At 38.6% G+C, this 21252-nt stretch overlaps 2 protein-coding genes across 2 annotated transcripts; both read left to right on the top strand.

Annotated features, from left to right (window-relative positions):
* The first annotated feature begins 1506 nt into the window (after positions 1 to 1506).
* On the top strand, positions 1507 to 11518 carry LOC110051951 (phosphorylase b kinase gamma catalytic chain, skeletal muscle/heart isoform-like). The gene is made up of 12 exons (XM_020758063.2): positions 1507 to 1864; positions 4620 to 4783; positions 5433 to 5487; positions 6210 to 6275; positions 6860 to 6932; positions 7258 to 7348; positions 7915 to 8005; positions 8579 to 8608; positions 8716 to 8839; positions 9228 to 9311; positions 9860 to 9901; positions 10276 to 11518. The coding sequence occupies exons 1-12, from the start codon at positions 1773 to 1775 to the stop codon at positions 10627 to 10629; spliced, it is 1266 nt and encodes a 421-aa protein (XP_020613722.1). The 5' UTR covers positions 1507 to 1772; the 3' UTR covers positions 10630 to 11518.
* A 4154-nt stretch (positions 11519 to 15672) lies between these two features.
* On the top strand, positions 15673 to 20957 carry LOC110052139 (AFG1-like ATPase). Its single transcript, XM_020758270.2, has 3 exons — positions 15673 to 16127; positions 17784 to 18144; positions 18622 to 20957. The coding sequence occupies exons 1-3, from the start codon at positions 15872 to 15874 to the stop codon at positions 19742 to 19744; spliced, it is 1740 nt and encodes a 579-aa protein (XP_020613929.1). The 5' UTR covers positions 15673 to 15871; the 3' UTR covers positions 19745 to 20957.
* Positions 20958 to 21252: the final 295 nt, after the last annotated feature.

Here is a 21252-nt window from a genome sequence, read left to right as displayed (position 1 = left end):
GATTATAAATCGTTCAGATCAATTGGGCAAATAATATCGGTTGATCGAGTAACAGTGTAACGGAAGATTTATTTGTTAGTAATTTATGTTCAAAGAAAATTTCAACGTTCATTTAAACTCCTGTTTATGTATTCTTCACCCGCCAGAAAAATCGCACTCCTCACTGACCTTGGGCTGAAAATACTTCAATAGTTGTTATAATACGTTCTCGTATTGATGTCTTTACCCATGTTACCCATTTACATGAAAACAAACTAATTGCTTACAACAATGTAAATGATGATTATAGTTCTCTTGCGTGTTAACGAAGACAATATATGTAGCATAGTTTGGAATCCTTATGTTGCCGAGGTCGTAGCCGTAAAGGCTCCAACCCCTGTGTCTCCCCATTCAACCTCCTCCCCGCCCCACCCCATCTTTTTTTCCAGTTTGACTTTTATTGAAGGTAGCCAAGTTTGGTGACCAGAAAGGCGGGGACTGTTCAACTCCAGCATAACAAGCGTTGAGGAAATTACTAGCTTCTTCTGCCCTGACATGAAAATAACCACGACTCACTCTGGCTGAGAGCAAAATATGACCGACGAAAATTCAGAATCCCTTAACAGGAAGTTCGTCATCCGATGACGTCAAACGTTAAAAGGATAATGACTCGACAGCAGTGTTTCGGACGAATATTGATGCCGTAGGATATATAGGGCCAATTGCTTTGATTTTTTTTTTTTCAGATTGCAACCAATATCATGCATATAAAGGTCTTTATTGGCCTTGTGGTTATGTGCGACAGTTCCATGCCTTGGAGCCAATATTCCTGAATATTGATTTTGTTTGCCTAAAGAGGAGGCCAACGGAAAGTTGAAACGCAAATTTTACGCAATTCATAGCAGAGCGGCCTGAGTCGGGTACGCGGCAAGCGTACATTTCAAACGGTCGGCTTCTTTCAGCAAGCAAAAGCCTCGAAGCGCGAGGCAGCTGGCCGCTCGAGCGCGTGCTCAGCTGTACTAAGACGGGCAGCGGCGAAAGAGCGCAGCACTTGTAACAATGAAAAATCATTGGCTTTACAGTCACAATGTTAAAATACCAATTCGCTCCTTCATTCTTAGGAATTCTAAGTTTTGAGAATGTTGTGGTCGTACTAGCTGCTTCTTTGGTACATGTGACTTATGGAACGCTGAGTGATTCATAACTTTGTTTTCGAATAGAGTACTCCATCACGGTTGATCAGCTGTCACGCTATGTTCACCCGCACCAAATTAAGACACGTGAATGTGGGTCAGCTACCTCTCCTGAACAGTGCCGATCAAACAAACGTCTTACACCTGCATTTCCCGCTAACATCATCTCCTATCACCTGTTTCACGTCACATCTTAGGTTTACCGAAAAAAATCTGTAAATTGCTTCTTCTGGTATGAACTTTTTGAAGTCTTTGGGAAACTTTGCTTTTTTTATTTTTCACTTTTTGATCTTTAGACTGTTTATATTTTTAGCGAAAGCTTGTCACGTTGTCACGTTGCTTTGGTCACGCGTGAATGGCTGATCTCACGTTTTACGATTGTTCAGTCACTCTCACAGAGCATACCGCTGACGAGCAAGTGCTCGTTTTACTGTTCTTTATGTAAATTTGGACAGTTCATTCGAGGGTTTAGATGACTACAAATCTTTGCAATTTAAGTTCGCTTTTGTTTTGCATCTCGACGAGATGAAACCCTCCAGATGATTTCAGAACTATGTTTGAGAGTCGAAAGCCAAAGCACTGTGACTTGGCCATCGTGAAATGACAGAATTTGACTTGGAAGATGGGCCGTTAGGAACCGAAGCAACCGGCGGATTTTCCGACAAGTACGAAGTAAAGGAGAAATTGGGCGCGTAAGTGGACTTTGATATGATTTTTGTGTAAGATTATTGTTTTCAGGAGAGTGCTTAGATCATTATGCGTTTCGAATTTACAGCTTTTCGCCGAGCAAATTAGTTTTACTGCTAGCATGTGCACTAACACGGTGGTCTGTTCGACCTTTGCTGAAGCCCTATGCTGCGGAAACGATGTTATTGGAATGATGTTTATGCTAGAAACTTGGCGAATTCGTGCGTGTTTTGCATACTGCAGTGATGGGATTTAACTTGACTGTGGGTCGTTTCCTTTACTCAAAACTCATCGCAGATACTTAAACAGACGTACGTAGGCCGATCGAGGAGGGATCGTGTCGCAATTCTGCAACGCATTCGTTCGATTTGTTACTGCACTGGAATCCTTTTAGCAGTCGGTTGAAATGTGGAGTGCTACAGCGGGTGTGCTATGCATTCTGCTTGGAACAAGTAACTTAAACAAATAGAGATGAAATTTGCCAACGTTTTTCTCTCTAACTGACGTGACAGCGAAATACATGTATAAGGTGGTGGTGTAAAAAGGTTATCACGCTTATTGGCAAATACTGAGATCCGCAGCAGAGCTTATAACTTGAGAGGTCACATGAATTTCCGGCTTAACAAGTAAAAACTCGAATTTGCACACGTATTCACTTAACGTAAGAGGTTAGATGTACCTTGTCTTGCACATTTAAGCACAGGTGTCTAACCTTACCCTAATTAACGGAATAGAACAAGCGTGCCCCACGCCTTAAGCTCGTTCCTTTTGGGGGTGAATCTTGAAGTCGATCATTTTCGGAGAAAACTGCTGTTTGTTTATTTTGGAATTATATTGAGTATCAGTCTGTAATAACTTGATAATTTGGATGATTTAAGTTGCCGGTAGTTTTTGATCAGCTCAGACAAGTAACAAAATAATAATAATACTAGTAATCGTTTGCCTGCTGGAGATTTCAAGGTTAATGAACCATGTAGATACATGTATGAGGGAGAATTTGTGACAAAATTATGTGATATTTTCGAAATGATTACTGGTGTTTCAAGTAAGGCGCTACCTAGCAAACGAGCAAACAACTGAACTAATTACAGCAGAAAGAGCTACATTTAGCCGTCTCCTTCATGCACAAAGCTCATACATGTAGGGCCACAAAAGGTTAATTAGTATGGCTATACATGTAGAATTGCATTTTGAAGAATAACATTAACTTTCCTGAAGCTTAAGTTACCAAATCTGAAACTAACTCTGTTTCAATCAGAAGGGTGACATGTAACAATAATTCTTTGAGATGTAGCAAGTTTCCATAGAAACACTCCATATTTTGTCCCTGGTAGCCACAGTTGACAGAGTTTGCTTTCATCTCCCTTTCGGCAACACAGCAAATTTTTAAATTGTTGACCAAATACTATGAGAACCTTGGACATCATGGAACCAGGGAGCCTGTTGCCAAGCTGCCTCTTGTCTCTGCAAAACAAGAGTGGCACATACATGTAGTGTTTGATTTACATGGCAATGAACGTGTGGGTCCATGTGGAGAACTCATTTTTTTATGACAGGTTTATCACCAAGACTCATTTTGAGGCTGAGGTAGTGGAAACTTGGAAATGGCCAACAGCATTTGGCACTAACCTGTTTTATAGTGTAGTCTAAGGTATATTAAAGTAGAGTTAGTTAGTTTACTTTAAAACTAATGCAAATGCTGCAATCTGATTGGCTGAGCTATCACCTAGTATCAGTCATTAATACGCAGTGGCTGTAGGTTATCTACAAGATGGCAATGTTTTCTCATTTTTTCCAAGGTTTAGAGGAACATTTACAAACTGTTGCCTAAAAGGTTAGGGAGATGCCAAATGCAGTATGCAGAAGGGAGGTATCCAAGGCAACCCTGGACAACAACGTTTCTTTATTTCCTAGGACCCCTATAGATACCAGCCTTGTTGCTGAATGGGCTACCCTGGTAAACTAAAGTTACTTACTTACTTACCCAGAAATAAACCTTGTTATCATTAGTACTAGTTTACTTCTTTGGATTATAGACTAGCAGTGTCTGATCTAGAATTTCACTTTAGGGGAACATTCTGTCCCAGTCAACAATTTTCTAGGGGACATTCCAGTTTTTTTGGGGACACACTGTTTATTTTGTATCACAACCACTTGAATTTTTCCAACCAGGTAAATTGAAAGTTTCTTCTTACTGCTTTGGCTTTTGGTTCGACAAAAGGTTTCCGTTTGCGGTCTGTGTACTTCTCTTTTGTTTTCTTGACCAAAGAATGATAATATTCTTTTCTGCTTTGACATGACAATAAAATAGCAGAATGACAAAGAAAACAACTGAAATAACATGTTGCGTTTCATCAGTCAAGCATGAAAAGTAAGGGGTTCGCAATGAGCACGTGCATTTTTATAAATTGACCCCCCCTATAAGAATTATTCTACTTGTTCCCAGGAATCTCATCTCAGCCTCTGGCAGCCATTTTTATTTGTCCATGTTGTAAACATTGGTAAAACGCATGCTGTTTTATATTGTCAGTTCTCTGAAACTTGAAATCACACAAAGTTTTCGAAAAACTTAGAAAACGAAGGAAAATTACAAGTCAGTAGCTGCAGATGTTTGCTGCGCCAAAATGATCCATGTGACGAATATTTGGGGGACATCTTCCATCGAACTATGCCAATCCAGCAATGGCGTGCCCTAGATCAGACACTGGACTAGTATACATTGAACTGAATGAAACAAATTTCAATGTGAATTTTTTTCAGAGGAATTTCCAGTGTGGTGCGGCGATGTTTCCACAAAGCTACTGGCAAACCATATGCCGTAAAAATAATAGATAAGCTGAGTGATGCAGGAGGCGTGGACATAGAGGCAACTACAAGAGATGAAGTCAACATTCTGCTTGCTCTACAAGGACATAGGAATATAAGTAAGTAATGCTGCAATATTATTACTGTTTTGATACTAATAATTCTGATTCTTATTGTTTTCACCATTTTACCATCATGAGAGGTTTCTGTTGACTCAGTCAACTTTTCCACCTCCCGAGAGATTCTCAGATTCAACTTCAAAATTCAACACTGGTCATGCTACAACAAACTCAATTTGGTTAACACTGCTATTAAAAACTAAGAAACAACCAGCTGTGAGAGATGCGACATTGTACATGAATCACAGTAAAGTTAAAGATCATCAGAAATAATGTTAGTTGAATCTTAAATAATGTACAGCACGGGTTCTATACAACTGTAAATAACGCAAAGTTATTAGTTTCTAGGAGAAACTTGTCACGTGTTGTGGGTCAAACTCACTAACTCCCAAGGGAAATAACAACTTGAACTTTCGACTTGCATGTGATCAGGTCGTGCAGTTTTGCGGTAAATTAGTAGTGCCAGCTGGCATCAACTAAATAATTTTTCGCATTTTTTTCTATATTTGAATTTACATGTAGTCATTATTTTTGTGGGACATTGTTTATGGACAATTACATTATTAACTTTAACTTTAATTCCACTTGGAAGTACAGTTTTGATGTGTAGTACATTTTGTGATCATTGTGTTACTTGGTTTCTTCTTAGTTGGCTTGGTAGATGTCTTTGAGTCCCCTGTGTTTTTCTTCCTGGTTTTTGAACTGTAAGTACAATATTTATTGTATACTAAACATACCTTCTTCAGACCTTGAATACATGTAACTCAAGCACATTTAAATGCCAAATTGGCAAGGTTGAATTTTAAATAATTCTGCATGACTGGGAACCAATGGGTAGCTCGATTAATATTAAACACACATTGCATTCTTTCTCTTTCTGGTAGTATCATATTGATAAGTAGCCTATATTTTAGAAGTACATGTATATGTAGGTCATGATCAGGAGGATCCACCATTTATAAGCCCACCCAAACCCCTCATGAATCCCAGGGCTTATCAGTGGAATGGTAAGGCATTGTTATCAACCTCAGCAAGTGTGGATAATAGGGGCTTCATTAAGGGCTGACCACCAGGCAACTTGACCAGTTGTGAGGACAATTTGGCTTGCTGGTTTGGCCATCTACACGGTAGCAGAACGTTTTTTCGTATAAAAACGTTCATTGCAAATAGATTTTCCACTTGTGAAAACCATTTAGCCTCCTGCTGAGAACATTTTACATTTAGTGAAATCCCCAGGACAATAGGTTTATCAGAGTTCAACACACTTAGATTTGGTTTGCAGCTGCTTCAGATGTTTCATTGTAATTTTCAGTATCTAAAGAGAGAGAGTCCTTCCACTTTCAAATTGATCATAATGAGACTGTTTTTCTCAGGTGCAAAATTAAAAGTTCATTCTTTAGTTAATATCTTTAACATTGTGTTACAGTGCAGCCAAAGGGGAATTGTTTGATCATCTCACAGACCAAGTGACATTATCAGAAAAGAAAACCAGGTAAGACTGTGCTCAGCTTCTATAACCAGTGGTCGTTGGTTCTTGCCTTGTTCTGAGGGTTTTTCTCCAGGTTCTCCAGTTTTTCTCCCTCTCCAAATTCCAACTCCACCAGGATAAACGACCTGCTTGAAAATCAGCTAAGGTTGATGTGACTTCCTCTCTAAATATTGTAAATCTTAGTGAAAAGAAATTTATAGACAAAACTCAGTTCCAAGACAGTACACCGACAGGTTACAAAGACAAGAATGACAAAACATGTTCAAAACACAATAAACTTTTGAATTTTGACAGCAGTCTTTTCTTGTTACTACTTTTGGAACCCTTGTCGCAATTTCTGGGCAGTCACCATTTCAAGGTACCTAAAATCTGTACCACATGCTGGTCAAATTATCTTTAAAAATGTACTCAATACCTGTCTAAGGGGATGAAGAATTTGTGTTGCACCAGATAGTGATACATTGCCTTTGTAATATGGGTCATCTAATACAAATATCGGAGATCATTTTTGGCTCGGCTTGTCAGAGGGTTGGTATTCTTGGTGATGCTATTTTCAGAAGTTTATGGAGTGTGTTTATATATTTCAGGCGTATTATGCTTGAGGTGTTTGAAGCTGTAAAGTTTATGCATGATAGTGACATTGTTCACAGAGATTTGAAGGTATGTTGTATTTCTCAATGAAGTGATGTATCACTCAGACAAGCTTTGAGTTGCCACAAATGAACACAGAATTCATTTAACAAATATCCATCTTATCCATCTTTATTCTAAATATTATTGATGGTAATGAAGACTTTACAGGATGTTCTCAATGCATGATGGAATTCTCAGCATATATCAGCGAGAATATTAATCCATGCATGTTACCGGTAATGTTCTTTCTTTATTTGAGTTGTTAAATGGTGTACACGGACAATGCAATTTACATGTATGTTTTGATGCCTATGTCATGCATGTTTACTGTTAGTGATTGTTTCCTCTCTAGCCTGAAAACATCCTCCTAGATGAAGAGTATGCTGTGAAAATATCAGATTTTGGCTTTGCCGTCAAGCTCAAAGAGGAAGAAAAGCTCCGAGGTACAAATGACAATGTATTGTAACAACATTTTTGTTTGTTTTAATATATGTTGCAGTAGTAGCCACTCAGCTGTGTTCTATAGGAAATCCGTGAATCTGAGTGATTTTTTCATTGTTTTCTATTCACTGATAAACAATGATTGTGGGTGTACTGATCTTGATCCTGAAAATTATATTCGTGCTAAATTTTAGGCCTAAAAACACACAAAATTGTAGCTTTGTGCTGTAATCCTTTAGAGTGTCTACTAAAACAATTGGACTACTCCCCCTCATTTGCTAGGAGCATTTGTGAACTGGGCTATGCCTTGTTGACTGTTTGTTTGAAGAAAACTCGCACTTATACATGTAACTTCTAATACACTATTTACACAATGGAATCATTAGACTACAAGTACCAGAATCCTTCACTTTTTATTTTTCTCATGTTGATTAGAGCGATTGTTATTTAAACTTGACTGTGGTGTAAAAGTTTGAATAATATTAAAGGACAAAGGGAATGAATCCTGGTAGTTGTCGTCAAATGATGACATTGTGAACTGTTTTCTTTTTTGTTTTTGCTTTGTTAGAGTTGTGTGGGACACCAGGCTATTTATCTCCTGAAGTCCTTCAGTGTTCCATGTTTGCTGATGCCCCAGGTTATGGAAAGGAAGTTGACATGTGAGGAAGTCACCTTTATCTTTTTAACATACATGTACATGTACATTACATGTCTATGAATAAATACTATATCTTATTGACCAACGGCAAGGGCGTCACTGTGAGAATATCAACCTGGGGTCTTTGACCATGGGCATACAAGAAAGACTGAGGGCCAATATCCTACCAGTCACGTCCCAAGCAAGCTTGGTTAATAATAGAATTATTACACAAACGAAAATGTTATTAAGCAGAAATTCTGCCATCATGGAGTAGAAGGGCACTCTAAACAATAAGTGTGCAATTCTGATTGAGAGCTGACTAGAACAAAAAGAAAGTTGGAACAAAAATTGATGTGTATGTTAATTCTTTTAGATAAGTAGGTGATAAAACCACCTAATTGTAATCTGCTTTGGATCCCAGTCCAATACTCGAATAACCTGATTGGTTGATTTTAGGTTTTGGCCAACTGAACTGACTTGGAACTGTAATAGAAAATAATATTAATATTAATATGGTTATCATGTATCTATCTTTTAGTTCTAGATCTAGTCATTAAGCGTATAGCTGAACTTTGCTTTGTTTCATATTTAGGTGGGCATGTGGAGTAATAATGTATACTTTGTAAGTATTTTTGTCCTTTGTATTATAATTTTTGTGCAAAAGAGTCTCAGCTTTCATGGAAAAAAGGAAGAGTCATGTCAACAATGTTTACCCAATTCTCTCCACAGGCTGGTAGGCTGTCCTCCTTTCTGGCATCGGCGACAAGTTGTGATGTTGCGATCAATAATGGAAGGAAGATATCATTTCCATAGCCCTGAGTGGGATGACATTTCAGCACCTGCCAAGAATCTGGTAAGTACATCATTTTTGGCACAACATTTTTGGCAAATTGGAAAATTTAAACTTGAAGATTTTCCAGTAATGTAAATTTGGCATGTCACAATCAATGGACATTATTAGAAATGTTGCTTAGGAACATTCTTGCCAGAACCTGTTTCCTTATACAATATTTGAAAGCAAGATTCTCGCTCAGAATGCTAATTCCTCAACACTTGTCAAGACAAAGCATAATAGTGAACTGTTTTGAATCAAGTGGCCTTTTTTTTTCATGAACCAAATAAAATTGTGCATTTTATCCTGATTTGCTCTGCAAGGTCTGATTAAAATTTGTCAGTGAGTGATGTAAGAGCTTGCTTCTCATTTGCACTTGATAAGGAACTCTCCTTTTTCTTGCCCACAGATTTCTAAGCTTCTAGTTATTCATCCTAAAGCAAGACTCACTGCAGAGCAAGCACTGGAGCATCCCTGGTTTCAAGGAGCTCAGGTTTGTGAACATTCAGCTTTCAAGGGCGACTTACATGTAAGTTGAATTTCTCTTTGCAAAATCAACTCACTGTGAAGCAAGCAGGTGAGGAGAATAAAGCATATCATCGGTTAGGGGAAATTATCTTGATATAGCTCTATATTCTCAGAATTTATATTAAAAGAAATGTTTCGTAATCAGTAAATATGGGTTATTGACCAAGTGTGAGGTCAAGATGGCTGGATATTGGCCAAGTTCTTTTTTTGTGTGTTTATGGACTGAGATGAGTCAAGGTCCATAAACTCAGGCTTAGTCAATAAATGATTTATTGTATGGCTTTTCTTGTGAGACACAGCCTTGGTCTTGAGTGGGCAAGATAGTGCCATCTTGCCCACTCTGGTACCCAACAGCCAGAATTTGATTCATCTTTCCTACTCATGGGGCTAGCCATATAATAAGTGTTGTTAAAGTCTTTGTCCTTGATAGTGACACTGTATACCTAACATATTTTGTGGTACTGAAACATAAATATTGCTCACTCAATTTTGTTGCATGTCACTCATTTTCAGCAACCAAAGAATGAAGGTTTTTCTGCAAGATGGAAATTTAAGGTGATTTTGATATTTTTGGATTGGTAATGAGTCCATAGATGTTACAGTGAGATTATTTTCTTCTTATAAATAGTGAACTCTGTTCAAATGTAGGTTAATTTAAGAAACATGGGAAATTAGCCATTGGGGTTCGTGTTCTCCAAAATACACACCATATGGTCTGATGATTACATGTTGTTTTACAGACAATGACAAAGAAAAATTAATTGAAAAAGATAGTGTATTATGCATGTGCAAATCTTGCCTTCTTTGGGTAATAACACAACATTTCAAGTGTTAAGTTTCACTACAACGAAGATGCATGTAAGGAAGTCGCAATCTGACAAGTGTGATATCTTGAGCAACTAAAGGTACTAATCGTTGATTTGCTACAGGGGACTGTGATTGCACTTATAGCTGTCAGGGAATTCTCCAAGTTTGCAAAGAATAAACTTCAACCAGTGACATTTGACTTGATCCTTCAAGAACCTTACGGCGTGAAACCACTGCGCAAAATGATTGACGGCTGCGCATTTAGAATCTATGGACACTGGGTCAAGCGTAACAAGGATGAAAACCAGAATCGTGCTGCGCTCTTTGAAAACAAACCTCACAAAGAAAGATACAATGGCAATGGACCCATGCAAAGGAAGACTGGGAACCTAGAGTCGTATAACGCATCCTTCCGAATGTCATCCTTGGGGCAAATTCAGTACAAGTCCTTAAGAAAAATCACTCCAAGCAACTAAAGGAGCAGTTACACAAGGCAATTGTTTTTTGTAGTTTGTCTTGAGCAGTAGAAATGGCTTTGTTGTGACTAAGTAGCACAGGGGTGCTAAGCTGTGTAGCCTCCTTTGCAGATGTTCTTATAGCTTGTCACACACTTCATTGGGGAGGAAGATTGTGTGACCAGCACAAAGAGCGTGCGCATAAGAGGTCATAGGCTGTGGGACACTAACAAGGGTTAGCTCATGGTTATTAGGTAATTGTGTTTATTTTTTCTTTGCTATTATGAACTCTAAATTCCCAATTGGTAGGGTAATAGTCTTCTGTTGGCAAAATCCCGGTCTCATAACAACCAAGGATGGGTTCTGAGTGCCATGAATTAGCTGAAGCTACTCTTATACAAATTGAGATAAACTGGGAAACAGACTGGTGTTTCTTTAAATTAAAAGTGCCTGTGAAAGTAAAATCTTACAAGCCTATGTACTGCTAGGTAGCTATAATGTCCTCAATGTGCAAAGCAAGGGCACTGCCTCGTACAAACAACAGTGTCACCACAAAGTGCGAATCAGGAACAGGTAGCACAAAATATTGCCTTGTGAGAAGCTCCTAACTCCTTGGTATTAATGATGCTTGTAATGTATCAACTGGTTCCTTTTTTAAAAGAGTTTAATGGTTGGTCATTTTGTTCGTATATGTTCATTGATCTATTATTATACCTAGCGATGCAAACCGGCTGGTCATGGAAACTGAGGAATTGATCAGTTGGGAAAAAAGGTCTCAGCATCAAAAATTCTAAATTAAAATTAACTTTACAAGAAGTATGTGAATATGTGAGAGTTATTGTTTATAATAGGACTATTGTTACCATTGCCACCATGGTAGTTTTTGGACATTACAAACTGCATCTCTTTATTTGTTGAGTTCTTATTGGCCTGTACTGTGTGGTAAAAAATTGTATTGTAGTGCTCGAGCTTAATTCAGAAAGCATTTATAGTACTCTCTTTTGTGATGGGGGCAGGGAGAGATGGGAAATGGGAACTGACTCTTCTGCAGTCATCTCAAAGGTCCATTGAATATTAACAAGGGAAGCTGTATCCTTCTCATTATCCCATCCATGCCCCTGAGGAGTTCATAAAGACTCCCTCAACTGTCACCTATTCAATAAACCTCTCAAGAGATGATGGGGGACGAGTCAGGAAGGGGAAGACAAGTAGTGACAGTGCAGGGAACGTAAACAGTAACCTGTAAAGCGCTGGCCAAATGGACTTGCAAGTACACACAAGTTGAAAACTTGGGTCCACTTGTGACTCTGCTTGGCCAGGCCTTGCATGCACTTGCATTGACTTGCGGTGACTTGCGCTCACTTTGGTCAAGATCAGATTTGCACAGAAGTCAATGCAAGTTTGTCAACACCACCCAACCCAAGTCAACACAAGTTCTTTGGCAACCTATTAGCCAATAAAACACAAGAGTTTGGCTGCATGGGACAGAGCCAGTAGCCTTGAAACTGTGTTTGTTTTTGCAACTTGTGTGTACTTGCATGGAAACTTGTGAGTCCATTTGGCCACTCAGCGCAAAGTATCTATGCAAGTTCAGCTTGGGGCTACTTGCGACTACTCATGAGTCCATTTGCCTAGGGCTTAAGTCACCAGTTAAGTTAAATGATCAAAACAAAATTTAACTCAGTTGTTTATTTTAAGATATAAAGTTGTCAGGAACAGATTGAGTGTATTGAAGATTCTTTTCCCCTCCCCAAAAAGTACCATAGGTGTTTACATGGCTCACTTGTCCTTTTTGGGAGAGCTAAGTAGGCATTGACTTTCAAAGAGGCTGCGATGAAGACTTGCTAGATAAGGCTAGTATAAAACATGTTATTACAACAGCTTGTGCAGCTGTTATTTTTTGTTAAAATAATGTTTGTGTGTTCAAGGGGGTGGGGGGGGGGGGGGGGCAAGAACTGGGGCTGTAAATGGAGTGAAGGGTGTGTTTGCATAGGTGTCATTTAGGTTATATTCTCAACACCAGGAGAGAGATGGGGGTAAAAGGGGGGTGGTGGGTGGGTGGGTCTTTATGGTGGCTTTATTTTCGGAAGACGTCAAATTTCCAGGACTTTACATTATTTTAAACAATTTATTTTGCCTCTATCTCTCTCTTGTTGTTTTACTTTTGTTCCTGAAAAGTTTTTTTTTAAGTTGCTGCGGCCATAACTTAATAACTTTGTAAAAAAGCAGTAAGCAAAAAGATAGAGATTTATGAAAAAAATGATTGTATATGGTACGTTGATATGTTTACAACTATTTATTTGCGTGCCTTGTCAAAATATCCAGAATGGCTCTGGATGAACTTTCTTTAATTTATGGCACCTGGATTTTGACAATTTTGAGAAAGTAGCTAGTTGTCAATTGTCTTTTGGTGATGAATAAAAGAAGTGAATATTTGCAAAGCACCCTTAGGTTTTATGCTTGGAATAGTTTGGCCCCAATTAAGCGCATTGTAACATCACCCGCCGTGTTGTCGGGACATTTCCAATGTCATGGCAACAATGCCTACTTTCCCAAACACTGAAATTTGTCTTCTCTATATTCTTATCATGTCTTATGCAAAAAAGTTCCTATAATTGTTTTGGAACAACAAACTTCAAGGCAGCCTGAAAAAAAGAAAAGAAAGAAAAGGAGATTTATTCAACAGGATTTCAACCGTACCAGTAGGCCATTTCCAAACGAGTCCTCGTGTAAAACCTTTCATCTGAGAATGAGTTTGATCTGCATGAAAATGGACCTGTAGGTGGAATGCATTTCCACATGAATTTTTTCCCAGAAAGACTTGTTTTGACAGAGGCAATAGGCGACTCTGAAATGGCCAATTAAGGGGTTGGCTGCATACCTTAAATCAGTTCCCATATACATTAGAAACAACTGAGATCAATTGTGAGTTCATATGTAATTGATTTGCCAGAATACAAAATATTCCACTCTAGCTCTCTGGTGTTGATTCCAGCTATACCCACCATGTTGGATTGAATGACGGCGTCGACAAAACCGGATCGGATCGGACCGGATCACGGATCGGATCACGGATCGGATCACGGATCGGATCACGGATCGGATCACGGATCGGATCAAGGAAAAAAAAATTCAAAATTCAAGATTCAAAATTCAAAATTTTGTTGAGCAAATTACACTAGAGTGACTACTGTGAGCAGAACGTTTTATTTAATTCAGGTGTGATATTCCTTTATTCTTTTATAATATCAAGCCAACTGGGAGCTGGTCACAGATGAATTTTTTTCAGGCTGTTGGGTTTTGATTGCGATGATCAATCATATCTTCATATCTTTCTCCGCAGTTCAGATAAATGATATTTCGTATATTCGCTTACATCAAAGGTAAACTGTCATAAAACGCGTCAGCATGGTACTAATAGGACGAACGTATGAATCGAAACACAAAAACTAAAAACACTAATAATATTAAACACCTGATGATTTCAAACAATTTCCGTTTCTGAGACAAGTCTATACTTTTACAAGATGTGAGTTTGGAATACGATATTTCGTACTGGAATAAAACGAAACAGACCATTTGTATTTCAAGGAAATATGGCTGTTTTACAAAAAAAATATAGGAATAACATCGATAGTGTGAACGATAACGCAACCCGAGAATAGACAACATTTTAGGAGTTACGTCACGATTTTTAAAGTCATTTTTAGGGTCGTAAAGAGTTGCCTTTATATGGAATAAAACCTTAAAATGGTCGTGTTCTAGGATAGAAAGCACTTAAGAGGCAAGAACAAATCAAAACGGAATGAGGATCGTTAAGGATGGCAAAGATTAACGAGGACTGCAAATGACGAACTTGAAAAACTAGGCTAGTTTTTTCAAGATGCGCAAATCGTGACGTAGCTCCTTTAAAGCAAGTCATGTTCTTAAGCTTTCGTACGTAAGCTTTCTCATTAACTGTAACGCTAACTGTAACGCTCACATTTGACACGAAAAAGTAGCCGAGAATTAGCTACTGATACTAACAACAATTTCAAAAACGAGAATGGGAGGTTCACGTAAGCTTCAAGCCAGCTAACGATCAAATATAACTACATCTGCCTGTTCATTACAATTTAAATTCGTCGTAAATCAGGCGCTTATGTGGCTTTTTAAATGACCTCTTGTCATTCTCTGTAATTAACATGTCATTGCGTCAAATTCGGGATTCTTATTTTTATTCAACATATTTTAGTTTTCCACTTTTATTTTTTATTTATTATTATCTTATAAACGATTCGATTTTTTTTTTCTTTAAAACGTTTTTCTTTTTCTGTGATCCGATCCGCGATCCGATCCGCGATCCGATCCGCGATCCGATCCGTGATCCGGTCCGTGATCCGATCCGTGATCCGGTCCGGTCCGGTCCGATCCAGGTTTTGTCGACGCCGATTGAATGATAATGCATACAGTGAAACCTGTATTACAGTAAGCAGACACCCTTGGGACTCTTACTGGTGTCTGCTTAATACAGGGTGTCTGCTTTAATCAGGGTCTAAAATATTGTGCAATAATAGGTACTTATGAAACCTTTTGAAACAGTGTAATGTGTAAGATCAAAGACTGCTTATAGCACAGTGTCCAGTCAGTTAATGCATCAAATCTGGAATAATCATCTTAGCTTTAAAACAACATCGCAGAACAATGTTAAAGGATTCTCAGCTAGGCTTTTAAAGGTAAAAAACCCTTGAAATGTCTGCTTATTTGCAGCTTGTGTGCGACAAAATGGCTTAATATTATTGGTGTCCTGGTCCGCTTAACAGAGGTGTCTAATGAATGCAGGTTTATTTTACAGTAAATGTGGGAAGAATAATGTGGGTCCACTTAAGACAGGTTTCACTGTAAATCAAAAGGTGCATACAGCAGACAACTGTTGATGAAATGAAACATTGAAGATCGCTTTGTCTAAAAAATTGATTGACTAATGCTTATTTTTTGGAGGGGCGGAGGAGACGCAGGAGGGGCTAGGCTCGAAGAGTTGTCTATTTTACCCAAGAGTCCCTTCGGCGAGTCGTCAATACCCAATGGAATGCTGGGACTGTGGTTACATAATTGCAAACATGGCGGGCGAACCGAATATTCCTGGTTCCTTGCGAACTGAGTTCTGAGTTTTTTTTTTATCGCTGAAACTTTTTATTTTTCGGCGAAAATTTGACTTAATAGTTGTTGCAAACTAAAGCTCGTCTTTTGGAGCAGCTTAGAGGTCACTGTCCTCAGAAATTCGATGTTTTCTGCTGTCGCTCAGTCGACGAAACGGCTGGTTCGTTTCCGATATGGTTTTGTCGACATCCAAAACGTTAAAACTCTAAGAAGAGCCTGCTTTAGTAATGGAGTGAGGTCTGATGAAGGACCTTTACTTTTGTACAAGTCCTATTTAGAAAAACAATTACTGAAGCCAGACGAGTCACAGTCGAAAGTCGTTTATCAGCTGCAGGGTTTGTACGAGCGACTGAAGGATTATGATCCCCAACAGAAATCAAGTAAGTTGCACTTTGATTTAGTTTATGTAAATTGCTTGTTCCTTTTAATTTAAGTGTAAAGTCTACGTCGCTTTATATTCTACACTGTCAACTCGACTGAGGCTTGTTGATATAGTAGGACTTGCACTTGAGGATGACATGCCAGGTCAGAGAAGGTAATATGGACCCAAGTTATTAGTATCTTTTCCAGTATATAGACCACCCAGTCTGTGTGGTCATTTGCAGTGGTTGTAAAGATTGTTTACCATCAACCCAAAAATTCCAGAAATTTTGGTTGGAATGTAAATAGTAAGGCAATTTTGACTCCACGGACTGGAAAATGGAACGTCTTGAAAGGTAGTCCAAAATTTCCAACCAAATTATCTGAGTGAAAAATTTGCCTACCACTTACAATTTCTCACTGCCATCTTGGATTGATGATCAGGTTGAGTCCGTCCTAGTCTCTTTTGGTAAATTGGGAGGGTTTTGAGTAAATGGTAGATAGATGTGCTCAAACTGTTGACAAACCCGTTTCTCCATTGCCATCTCCAGTTTATAGTGAATGACAAAATTGAACTCTGGGCTTCATAAATGTTTATTGGCCCACAGTAAGTACGCTTCAATTTGAGTTGAAACTGCAGATAAGCTTGAGGTTTTTCCAGGCAACATTTACACTGCTTGACAGCTGCCAAGATCCTTGGCTTGTTCGCACCTGATCCATGCAACATCGGCAATTTTGACCCCCCATCCCAGGTGTAACCCAGCCTCCCCTTCAGTTCTACTTCAACTGATCTTCTCCTTATCTCTTCATATACCTCTTTTATCAATGTCTACCCAATGCAGTCCAAAAATAGGGCTTGTGTCATTTGTGATATAATAAATCAAACATGAGAGACAGTGTTTGACCACATTTCCAAATACCGAGAAGAGAGTTGAAAATACAACGTGTAGCGGAGTATTTTTGATGAACTTTGAGTTTTTTGGAAATGTGGTCAAACACTGGCTTGAGTGTTCGATATATCTTCTCAATCGCAACTAAAACCAAGGAGGTAAAAATTGTAAAAATCTATGCTAATACATGTAATTAAGATCAGATAATTATCTAAACACTGTCACAGTCATGATTTCCTTTGTTTAAACTTGATGAATTATTAATGAGTTTGAGAAGATTAAAGATCCCTTTGACTTGTCTCAGTTTTTTTTTTCTTATTTAAAAGTCGATGCACTTCCTGCTTCAGAGTACAGGATCCCTGGATAGGAGGTTGAGACTTCAGCTCCTTTGTTATGGCAGCATCTCCTCAATCTCTGGAAACATCCTTTTGTGATACCAATACACTGTCTGATCTGATCAGATTTGAAGCATGTCTATATTTCTAGTTTGGAGCATAGGCCACTGACAAAATTCCTCCAGTTCCCTATGTCCCTAGCAAGGCATTCCATCTCTGTCCAGGTGTAGCCCTTCAGCTGGATCAGGTGCATTCTGGATCCCTTCTCCAGCTGTTACACAGAGTCCCTCTCCATCTGCTACTCTATAGGTTCCACTGGAGGGCTTGCCATTACACTATGGAAATCAGAAAGTGTTTTTTGAGTAGTTCTTGAGTCTTGATTTGATCAATGTAGATGGTTAGGGTTCATACAATAGGCAACTATTTATAATAATTGTATTTTTATTTTCAGATAACCAACTGCCTGCACCTCAGGGGCTTTATCTCCATGGAGGAGTGGGAAGTGGAAAAACAATGTTGATGGACATCTTCTTTGACAGTATTCAGGTTCAAAACAAGAAGCGTGTTCATTTCTATTCCTTTATGCTTCAGTTGTATTCAGCTTTGAATCGTTGGAACCTGTGTTGCCTTAGTGATGAATTAACCTATGATTTAACTCCAGTGGAGTCCATTGCCTCTGAGCTGGCTGGGGAGGCTTGGTTGCTCTGCTTTGATGAGATGCAGTTGGCAGACTTTGCCTCCACTCGTCTCCTGGAAGGAGTGTTCCGTAAAATGTTGGAAAATGGCACAGTCATTGTAACAACATCTAACAGGTAAGCAATGAGTTTAAAGACATTTTGTTGTGTATATTGTGCATCAAAATAGATAAAAAAAATTAGATATACAAATCAACAAATAAATAAAGGGGAAAACATTGACAGGGGAAGTTAAGAGGGGGAAGGTTAATGGAGATTACTCTCCAAATCTAAAATCAAATTAAAGTTTTGTGGTTGTGTTTTGTTCATAACAGTTACTGCAATTGAATCGAATGGTAGGTAATGGCCATCACCAACTCCCTGACGTTTTCTATTTCTTTTACTTTATTTTCTAAGTTCTAAATATTCAGCTAGTATTACATGTAAATAAATCAAAATTGTCTGATGCTGAATTTAGTCCTTCAATCCAACATTGTAGGGGAAAAATATACACTTTTGAAACAAAGAATGTATTCTTACTGATGAATTGATTTACTGCTTGGAAACTCCCTGTCAGCATACAACAAAGTTCATTGTTCTCTGTTTTGTTTTCAGATCCCCAAGTGAACTTGGAACATCATCATTTGGACGTGAAACAGAAGCTTTAGATTCTGTGACATCCCTTGTAGGTTTGCTAACAAAGCATTGCGAGCTGGCTGCAATGGATTCAGAAAAAGATTACAGAGTGTACCAAAAACGTGGAACACAAAGTTATTTTAGCCCTCTCACTCCCCAGACAGAAAAAGAATTTGACGCAGCATTTTGCCAGGCAGTTGGGCGTGGTCTTCGACTTTCGTCAGTTTCTCTTCCAGTCTATGGTCGGAGAGTGATTGTCCCTGTTGCTTCGGAGAATGGCGTAGCCAGATTCTCTTTCAATGAGCTGTGCAAGTCACCGCTGGGGCCAGCTGACTACATCACAATCTGTAATGCCTTCCACACAGTTTTTCTGGAAGACATCCCGCAAATGAACATTTACCAAAAGAATGAAGCCCGGCGCTTTTTGAGTTTTGTGGATGCTGCCTATGAGAGTAAAGTGAAGGTATTTTGCACTGCAGGCAGCTCTCCAGATGAGTTGTTCCAACTGATTCCAAGTAATGATCTTCTTGAAGACAAGATGCACGTTGAAATGATTGGAGAACTGGCTTATGATCTTCAGCTGACACAACTCGATTTAAACTCACTTGGAATCTTAACTGGTGAGGAGGAAATCTTCTCCTTCAAGCGTTGCATCTCACGCCTGAAAGAAATGCAGAGCGAACTGTATCAGATGCAGAAGCATCGCCGTCAAACTTTCTCTCCCTACTTAGGTTCGTTTGAGGAACGTTTGCAATCAGAAAATCGGCGTCGGGAACGTGAGCACAAGAGACGTCTGAAAATCCTTGATGAAGCCTCGGAACTAGAAGACAGTGGCGCTCCTCGGGAATTACCACTGACACCACTCACAGGTGGCTCCTCAGACTGGGCAGACGAGGCAAGCTACATCTCATGGAGTAATGACATCATGAGGAAGGAAATGCAAGATTTGGAAAGGAAGAGAAAAGGAGATTTGTTGAAGAAACACGATGCGCCGAAATTCAGTGAAGAGCACTTCTGGGGTTTTGGCTGGTGGGAAAAGGTTATGGGAAGAAGGAGGAGTAAAGTCAAAGAAAGCAATGAACACAATGACCAACCAAAGTAATAGAAATATATCATTTAAGTCTTTCCAGCGCCACACCACAAGTACCCACATTCCCATTTCACAACTTAGCTTTGTTTACAATTACAGCCATCCACACAATCAAAATGTGATTTGTTAAATTCTCTGACCCACTTTGGCTGCCCTCAAACCCCATTAGTCCATACTAACTTTTTTAAACCAAAAAAGTTGTAACCTCAGTCAGCATCTCTGAGAGATTGCAAACCACACACCTTTTACTATATCACCAAGTTAAATTTGCAACGTTATTTTTTATTAATTATTGGCAACAAAAATTTTATTGAATGGGCTTTTTTCTATAAATGTCTGAAATGTGGATAGAGGTAATGCTAAATGTTGCTTTTATGAAAAATTTTAGGATAGGTCACTAAACAAAATTTTGAGATAAATACTGGTCTTGCGTTACATCTCCCTCTTATTTTGTAGGTTTTAAAAGTTGTGTGCACACAGCTAACATCTCTGGAGCACAAACGACACTCAACAGGCAAATATTTTTCTCACATGTGAATAAGTCGCACGCACAACCTACTTTATCTTGTTCTGTTTCTCGCGAACATTGCATCCTTGGAGTTATGTTTAAGAATGTTATAAATGGTTAATCTGTTTTCAGTTTTAAAACTGTCACTGTAGATCCACTATAGCCAAAAAAAGAAATTATTTTATAAAAACCAGTGAAGTACTAGGATTTTTCCTTTTACTGAAAAATCATATCTTCATCGCGTGCAGTGAAGATACTATTTTTATCTTTTACACTGTGAAGATATCATTCCTTTTTGATAACATTTTTCTTTTGTCCCTTTAACTACACTTAAATTTGTTGATGTACAATTGAAACATCTTCGGATGTTCTTCAGTTGTCTTCAGCAATCTTCGGTAATCTTCGGAAAATGTGTGGAAAATGTTCAGAAGCATTCATCTGGCCTTCAAGTTCATGACTAATTAATGAGATGATTTTAACGAGTAGTTACTGACCAACACAATGAATGTATTGGTGAATCTTTCATAGATATTTTTCTCCAGTAATATTAGTTTCAATGCAGCATGAATATAATGGTGGTCTCCTGGAGCAAAAGTCCCGGACAAACTCTTTGGGCTTAAAGGGGTGAGCCCTGGCCTACGACAATTTAAAAACATACACCTGCACAAACAGTATGCCTGCACCTAATTAAAACATAATGTTCAGATAACCAGTCAAGTGACTGAGTTTGGAGCTCTTTTATTTATATATTTTGTTTTATTTGTAGTTTGCTCAATAGTAATCTTGGTGCATAATGTGGTGGCACTGATTTAGCCTACATGGCTGCCATTCAAGGGGAAGGAGGTGAAAAACTAGAAGTGTGAAGGGTGATGGGAGGGGCAGTGAAGGGAATTAGAGGGAGAAATGAAAAAACAATGGCATGCTTGCAGGCATTCCCTTCCCTCTTCCTTTGATTGTTTTGCAACAGTGATAATTTCATATTCAGTGCTATTCACTGTTTGTCATTTCAGGC

The sequence above is a fragment of the Orbicella faveolata genome, unplaced genomic scaffold (assembly GCF_042242905.1).
Source record: "Orbicella faveolata isolate gen_17 unplaced genomic scaffold, um_ofav_v1 contig_47, whole genome shotgun sequence".
Classification (NCBI taxonomy): Eukaryota; Metazoa; Cnidaria; class Anthozoa; order Scleractinia; family Merulinidae; genus Orbicella; species Orbicella faveolata.
Note: the sequence above shows the minus strand (reverse complement) of the source record. Positions and strands in the feature narration are given on the sequence as shown.